The 8,369-nt window shown below is 41.1% G+C and overlaps 1 protein-coding gene across 1 annotated transcript; it reads right to left on the bottom strand.

The window, feature by feature from the left end:
* Nucleotides 1-201: 201 nt before the first annotated feature.
* On the bottom strand, nt 202-1,828 carry LOC119652397 (lysosomal acid phosphatase-like). Its single transcript, XM_038056504.1, has 6 exons — nt 1,596-1,828; nt 1,438-1,533; nt 1,065-1,295; nt 862-1,011; nt 414-806; nt 202-356 (listed from the first exon to the last, which is right to left on the bottom strand). The coding sequence occupies exons 1-6, from the start codon at nt 1,701-1,703 to the stop codon at nt 213-215; spliced, it is 1,122 nt and encodes a 373-aa protein (XP_037912432.1). The 5' UTR covers nt 1,704-1,828; the 3' UTR covers nt 202-212.
* Nucleotides 1,829-8,369: the final 6,541 nt, after the last annotated feature.

The raw sequence follows: 8,369 nt of genomic DNA, 5'->3' as shown, positions 1-8,369 counted from the left end.
TTACAGGAAATGTGCTTTTGGCTCATGATTTTAGAATGATCATAAATTTTTATTTCACGACTGGTACAATTTGGCCAAATGAAACTTTCACGGGACTCACACTAAAATTTGTCAAGCTGTTAGTGAATGATATGTCACATATCCAACAGTGAATAAAACAACCCATGTTATTATAAATCTGATGTTTGCCTTTATTTGAAGATCATTATTGGCTACTCTAGACATGCTTGCTCATAATTCAATGTGAGCTTAGATTCGACACTGTCTTTAAATGTTTTGAAAGGACACGGAGCTTCACAATTTGGTATTGAAACTTCGATGGGATTCTCATCCCCGTAGTGTGTATAGTATACAATCTGGAAAGAGAAAATTTTGAGTAAATACTAAGAGGTAGCCACCTTTTTATATCTTACCTTTACTTCCAAATCATCGTCAACTTCACCATTTTCATGTAGCTCCATAGCAAACACTGCTCCGTAAGCAGGACTGCCAGTAATTATATGTTTCATATCTAAAAGGTATAAAAGCCCCAAAATATTCATATCGTGAGCTGAGTAGAACACTATATTCTGTTCACTGATTCCATTGGTGAAGTTATCGAGTCGATCAATTATGTTTTTTAGCAGAGCCCCGCTGCGAATTTTTATGTATTCGGAATCCCCCCATATTTTGATTGCCACGTTCGAAAGGGGTGTCAGGTATTGATCATAGACAGATTCGGCCCATTGGGGTAATTCAAATCCATTATCAAGTTGAACAGATATTGTATCTAAGAGGAGCAGCATCTCCATAGATGTGGTCAAATTCTATCGAAAAATAAGTGAGTAAAGGCTACGATCAAACTAGACTCGCGAAACCTACCAATCCAGTCCTTTCTCTGAGGTAATCTAACAGATGCTGTCCTTCTTCACTTTCAAAGTCGATGACTTCTTTGAATTCTGGCGAGTTTAGGTCAGGCCCCATTCTCATAACGGAGTCGTAATTTGGACATGGTTTGCCAAATGCCAATATCTGTAATAGCGGTAAGTGGATAACATTTTAAGTGGTATACTAAACGACTATACCTCATCTTCGGACGCGGGTGGTACGACTATTAGCTCCTGTGGCCACTGTATTGGAAGAAATGCTTCCAAGAAACTTGTTGCACTTGCAATACATCTCGGAACTGAACTACTTTGAACATAAATCTTATTCAGGTCAAAGGTGCATGGTCCAATCAGACACGTCGGTGACAGTAGAGATGCGTATCTTTGTGATTTGATTAATCCTGATAGATACAGTTCGCGGACTCCTTTCTAGTTTATACGGATGAACAAATAAAGAAATAAAAGCGAATCATTCACTGGGATCATTGGCTAGTGGACACTTTTAAAGATGTTAGTCGACTTTAATAAAAGTGGTTTTGAGACCGTACGTGTATTATAATAAAAATCATACCGGTGATAATGCACCATATCCGCCAAGCCATTCATATTCCGCATAAGGGTCTAAAGGATATCCCCGTTCAGGTGCCCTGTCTCCATGCCTAGTGAGCTGTGCGTAGAAACCAGTTAGGATATTATTTTAATCCAAACTTTCTTTTCTTAGAAACAAACCATTGAAACTGCCATTAATGAGGACGTTGCACTTATGCACTTTGAACATCCCGCGAACAAAACACTACACAGCAGGATACCTCTCGAAATAAGTTTAACAAGATACATGTCGAATAAACCCTTAAGTTAACTATATTTTAAATGAAAAATGCAAAGTAGCCCCACAGTTGTAGAAATGCGAATTTTGAATGACTTAACACTAAGCAGGAGGAAACTGAGAACCACCAGCTTCACTGATCTTTGTGCATGGATCCCATCTTGGAAATCTAATTTATAGTCTGTAGGAGTAGATAAGACCGTCCATTTTCTCTTTATTAGTCATAAGTAAAAAAGCCATCCAACAAAATGATTAAATTACAGTCATGATAATTAAAATGTAAAAAAGCAAAGAAATTATCTCAAGAAATTATATTTGGATAATTAGATGGTAACTATCTAGAATTTTTCGGTTATGATTCGTATCATAAAAAAATCTGATAAAAGCAATAAGTACAAGATACGCTTGTAAGAGAAGAATCCAATGAAATGATTTAATTATAACCTTGACAATTAAAAGGTCATAAAAGATGATTTATTTAGGTGTAATCTCTATCTAAAATTTCTTATAATAAACACACAACATGCATTGAAAGAGTCGGGTTTTTCAAACATGAATAATGAAAAGCTTTCTTTACATATTTAGGTTTCGTTTTTATTTGAATAAAATCCTGTGGTCCACCCCAGCACTGCCTGTTCCACAGTAACTTATATCTTTAAGCATCCTTCATGTAAGTAAGTTTTTTGGCTTTACTTTTTTTTATATTGGCGATTTCAGTCAATTTTCGGACTTCGTTATTCTCATGTGATCGTAGTCGGTGGCTCTGCCTAATTGCTTGGTCATTAAGAATGAACCAGGGAGCGTCTACTATGTTTCTAAGCACTTTATTTTGCAACGTTTGTTTGGCCTTGTTGTTGGCCATCTAGCTATAGCCAGTACATCTGTCTGTACCTGGCATTTAGTTCCTCCTTCTTTCTTAGGATGCGTCTTTTCCAGCTGAGCTTAGCATCCAGTGTCGTATCTAAAAAGTTGACCTCACATGCCTGTGGCACATCTTATCCGTTTATGATGATTTCGTTCAATTTTATTTTCCATTGTTTGGTCCATTCTACATTGTTGTCAATAGCTGTTTATAACTTTATTTTTGCTTCTTGCGTAGTTTGACCCGTGGTAGGGACGTCAGTGTCGTCCGCAAGTGTCGCTATTTCGGTTTCTTCACAGCAAGATATATCATTGATATACAGGAGAAACAATGTTGGGCCCAAGACATTGCCCTGCGTTACACCAGACTAGGCGCTCTGATACATATGATTTGAAGATATAGAAAATTTCTTATGAGAGATCTCTATGCAATTTATACAACAGACCTTCATGCCACACCTTATGAAACACCAGCGCGACATCGAAAAAATGGCTGAGCACACCTGCTTTTTTCCAATGTATTTTCTATTGGATTCGTGCTCTTGTGCACCTGTTCGATTGTGGAATGCTTTTCGAGGAATCCGAATTGGTGGGCTGGTATTAGATTTCGATCCACAATGATTTGCTTCAGGAAGAAGCCTTTCAAATAGCTTGGCGGAAGTAGGGAGTAGCGATATTGGTCGATACGGTTCGACTCTACTTGGCTCCTTCCCTGGTTTGGGGACCATTATAACTTCGGTCGCCTTCCATTGTCGAAGGACGTGTTTTAACCTAAAAACTGCATTAACTGTTTTTAAATAATTTAAGTAGACCTTTTTCTGGCAATTCTTATGTTAGGAGAGACATCTGTTTTAATTTCTGTCGTCAGCTCCTTTAGTTTTACACGGCGTATTGGATAATGCTTTACTTTACTGACTGGCGTTTAGCTTGTAGATGTTTGGGTGTCTAGAGTCTGGAAGGTACTTTCTAAATGCTTCGCGAACAGGTCTGCCTTATCCTGTGCAGAACAAACCCATTGCCCGTTTTCCTGTTTAATAGGTGGAATTTGTTGTCTAGATCTTTCTAGATCTTTTGCGGCCTTCCATAAAGAGTAGCCTGCGTCTTTTTATGCTGTAAGATTAGAGACATATCCACTAAAGGACTCGTTTCTATATTTGTTATTTAAGGCCTCTAGCTTATTTGTCAGAAAATTTAGGGTTTTTCCCTTTCGATTGTGCGGTTTTTTTGCCATAGTTTCCAAGCTCTACGTTTGTCGGCAATTAGTTCTCTAACCTCCGCAGGACAATCAGAATATTTATTTATTCAGTGCATGCTGGGTAGGGGTGTTTTTCCAAGCCGGCTCTTGTATCTCCATTTTTGGCAGATCGATCTCCTCCCCGAGTTGATAAGCAGTGTTGATTTGGTCATTTAAGCAAACATTTTCTTAGATGCGCTTTTTGAATACTGCTCACCTTGTTTGTCTATTAGTCACCCTGGGAGGATAATCTTCTCACTTTTTCGCTGATCAGCATCATAACAGGCGAGTGATTGGGCATTAAATTTTCATTATTGACAACATGAATGTATTCGTCTGAAATCCTTCTGAAATTTATTACTTCAGTCGGTCAGTATGTCGGCTTACCGCTGGAGTGGAAATTGCACTTTTGTGCTCTTCCTGCTTCAAATAATGCATCTGCATCTGGATGTTATTAACCTAGATCTCCAGAATCAATAATAATCGATAAAGTCACCTCATCAAATGAAGGAGCTTCCAATGAACTAGCAGAGCCGAGCGAAATCTTATTTTTTAACACCGAAACGGGGCGGACAGTATATTGAGGAGGTGTTCACAACTTTGTTAAATAGTTATACAACAATGTTCTTCGTTGTGCCTGATATTCTCTTTAAAGAAAATTGTAGTTCCCCTTCTGGCTTATTGACTGAGATGTGTTGCATGATGTGCGCAAAAGTTACGGATTTTAGCGTTCGGCTTTCTGAGATAAGGTGTATGTCTGTCTTTTTAGTATTAAGTAAAACTTCCAACTCTTTTAGATGCTGTTGCAGTCCATTTGCATTCCACGTTATGATTAACATAACATTTGTTAATCATTGTCTCATTATATTGCTTAAGTTTGTCAAAAATTTGTTTGTTTACTATTTGTTGTTCGTCAAGTCTTCTATTTAAAATGTCAAGTCTACCTAAAATATTTTTCAGTATTTGGTTAACATCGTCATTTTTAAGGTTAAGGTAACACAAAACGAATTTAAGGGGGGGTCCCCATACATGCAAAAGGAGGGGGTACATTTTTTTCATCAAATATAGTCATGTGGAGTATCAAATTAAAGGTCTCAGTTAGTACTTTCCGAAGTTTTGACATTTGTTGGAAAGGTGGGGAATGCGGGGGGGGGGGGGGGGAGGGCTGGTTGAAAGTGGTCATTTCTTTAACGGACCCGTTCTCAGAAACTACTTAACCGAAAAATCTGAAAAAAGTCAAGAGGCTGCCACTGTATGGTGCGTAAGCCCCAAAATACCCTCCATACCGATACCTGTTCAAACAAAATTAATAATAGTACATTACTATAATTTTTAGTTATTAGCAGGAAAACCCCTCTTAGAATCACGAAGCCATATAGGCTACAGCATAGAGCTTAATCCTACCGAATTTGGTGGAAATCGCACTATTACTAACAAAATTAGTTAGTGTCGCTTCTGTGCAAATTCAAAATTTTTAATGTTAATATCATTTGAAAGTGGATATTCTCGCATAATCCACATACGAATAGGACAAATGCACACTCAAATCTCTTTATAAAAGAAATACACAAAAACCTTTCATACCTAAAGCGTCTAGCTTCCGATTTCCCGACTTGTTTTTAGTTAGTGCACCTTGCCTTACCACATGCAAGTATTCTATTATATTTTCTCGGATCTACGACGTCAACAGGCGTTGGGTTGGTTTTGCGTGATTCAGTTTGTCGTTATTTGGGAGCAGCTAACTTTGGATTCTGTAATTCTTCCGCTACTTCACAGCCTCTGTAATTGGCTGGGGGCTGGTCCTTACGATTTACACATTTTGCCGGAGGAACTCTGTTTTTTGAACATTTTGAAGATTCATGGTCACCAGTACGTTTCACACAGATTGGATTTCGATTACAATATCTTTGAGTATGACTGAAACCCTTGCATCTTTTGCACTAGGGTATTAGATCGCTGACTTTTCTCAGTGGTTTTATTTTGACCTTTATATTTTATATTTTTGTATTTTTATAAGGGTAGGGCAGGTGAATGCGTTTACGCACAGAGTGTTGAACTTCCGCAACAGTACGCTTTCGGACTGCCAATTAAACACCTCCCTGTCATCAGAAAACTAGTCTGGAACCGTTTAGCACTTTACTTCAGGGTAGCCCTCCGCTTTGAGAGCCTTCAAGTCAGGGAGTTTCTTTCACCAACGGAAGGGGAGGGAGAGAGTTCTTAGTTCAGGGAATCCCTTGCCGTTCGGTCTCTGTGCCGGTCGAGTTCAATCTTCTTCGCAATGAAGAGGGCCCGAACATAATCCATAACACGATTCCAGCTGCCAGCGCTCTTTAGCATTTCTCTGACAATGTTGTCTGAAGAGAGCTCTCCTGTGTCAGCGTCAAGCTGCTGACGCAAGCCGTCCCACCTTTCGCAAAAGAAAAAGGTGTGTCCAGCGTTGTCCGCCACTCCGTTGTAGAACACCCAATCAAGAGATCCCACGTTTCCAACCCTGTGCAAGTAAGACTGAAAACATCCATGCTCCCTTAGAAGTTGGGTAAGGAAGGAACCAATCTCACCATGTCCTCGGTTGAGCCATGGGTCTAAATTGTCGATGAGCCGCGCAGTCCATCTGCCCCATGGCTTATTTTGCCAAGAAAGTTGCTTCTCGGTAAAGGTTCGTTGACGTTCTCCACGAACAACAACCCCTCTTAAGTTTTCGCCTCTATGGCGGTAGATAGGTTTACACTCCTTGATAAGGAGCTAGTCGAGCACTAAACCAAGGTATTTAACTATTGAGTTTGACTCTATAGTTAACACGCCGAACGACATGGAACGTACGGTCGGGATTATCTTTCTAGTCAAGATGACTACTTCGGCTTTTTCCAGCACAAAGTTGAAACCATCAGCATACCCGTCGCATCAATGAGTAAGTCTGTTTTGGACCTGTTCAACAGTGGCATAATATCATAAGAAACGTTCCAGATGTTCGGCGCTCGGATGGACCCCTGTTCTGACCCTCTAGCATTTCAAAGAGCAGGGAGTGGTCTTTGAGGTAACCCCTCATTATCCGCAAGAGATAGTTTGAGACGTAGATTGAGTTTTCTGATGTGATTAGCATATCTGTCCGTCTTACAGAATTGAAGGCATTTTTAAAAGGGAGCGCTATGAAGAGCACTATTCATCGAGATCGGCGGCTGTGTGTCTCAGCGCAATGAACCTCATCCAGCATCCACTGTGGATCTCCCTGTTCTGAACCCGAACTGCCTTGCGGATAAGTCCCCGGCAGCGCGAATCGCTTCAACGAGTCTACTCCTGGTGAGTTTCTCGAGCACTTTCTCGGCCATGTCAAGCATACACAGCGGTCTGTATTCAGACTGGAGCTCCGGTTCTCCTTTTCCCTTGCTGATCAGCGGGAGTCCCGCCACCTAACAGCAACAAGCAAAAATGTCCTCCTCCAAGAAAGCGTTGAACACCGCAAGCAACAGTTGGCTAAACACCAGTTTGTAAACTTCCACGGGGATGCCTCCTTTATTTCATGGTGAGAACCGATTCTTGGAGCACTCGCATTGTAAAAAGGTGGGAATTCTCGACGCTTTCCGCGCTATTGACGTCAACCCGTACACGATGTCTGGGAAATAATGCCCGTACAATGCGGTCCATCTGGTTGGTACTTAGTATGCAGGGCTTTCGCAGAACCCGGATTTTCCGTGTAACAAGCTTATAGCCAATTCCCCACGGTCCTTATTTACCTCATTGACCAGGTTCTGCCAGCCGCGAGCTTGGCTTTTATTTATAGTGCTGCAAAGTCTCCTCTTTGCTTATCTATACTGTTGTTGACCTTCCTGGCCGCATCTCCGGCATACTGTCCTCCTGTCCGGTCTCGTGCAAGTTGCTGACGTGTGTCCATAGTCCAGATACCTGTAGCACTTGCTGGGAACTATCCGCATTCGCACCTTACATAATACCCATCTAATTTTGATTTTCCCAGGGGTAAGGAGTTTCCTCGAATATTGCTCGGCGACTTCACCCACAGCGAGTTTTTGCCCTCAAGTATGTACAGAGGTGATATCTATCCGGGCATTGGTTTCCTCTAGATATTTACGATTTATCATCTCCTTAACTTCAACCTTTTCTGTGAGGCAGTCAAGATCTTCCCCCCCCTTCCCCAACTTTTAGAGAGCAAATAGGTTCTACGCTAGAAGCAAGCGCCTTCTCCTCCAATAACCCCTTGATCGCTTCGCAGAATGTACTCTTGCTAGTCGTCTTCGGGCCCAGTTCGATAAGGACTCCGCCACCCTTCGTTTTCCGTATTCGCATTTGTCTTCCGGTTTCACCCCGTAGCGGATTTCACTAAGGACTTCTACAAATGTCTTGCCTTCCGTTGGCTTAATGAGCAGCGCCGATTGTCTAGTCCTTCTTCGTTTCCTCGTCAACCTCCTTGTCTTTGGACAGACGGGTCTCTGGCGGCGTAGTCAGTTGCTTTTGTCCTTCTTTTTTTGGGCCCTGGAAACTACTTTGATAGAGTCTCCTTCAGGCACGTTGTCTTCTTTCCGCTTTTTCTGCAGTTTGTTTTCCAGTGGGTTATGTGCGGTTCATTTGA

This window comes from Hermetia illucens, chromosome 3 (genome assembly GCF_905115235.1).
Source record: "Hermetia illucens chromosome 3, iHerIll2.2.curated.20191125, whole genome shotgun sequence".
NCBI classification, from domain to species: Eukaryota; Metazoa; Arthropoda; class Insecta; order Diptera; family Stratiomyidae; genus Hermetia; species Hermetia illucens.
The sequence above is the reverse complement of the archived record's forward strand: the minus strand, read 5'-3'. Positions and strand labels throughout refer to the sequence as shown.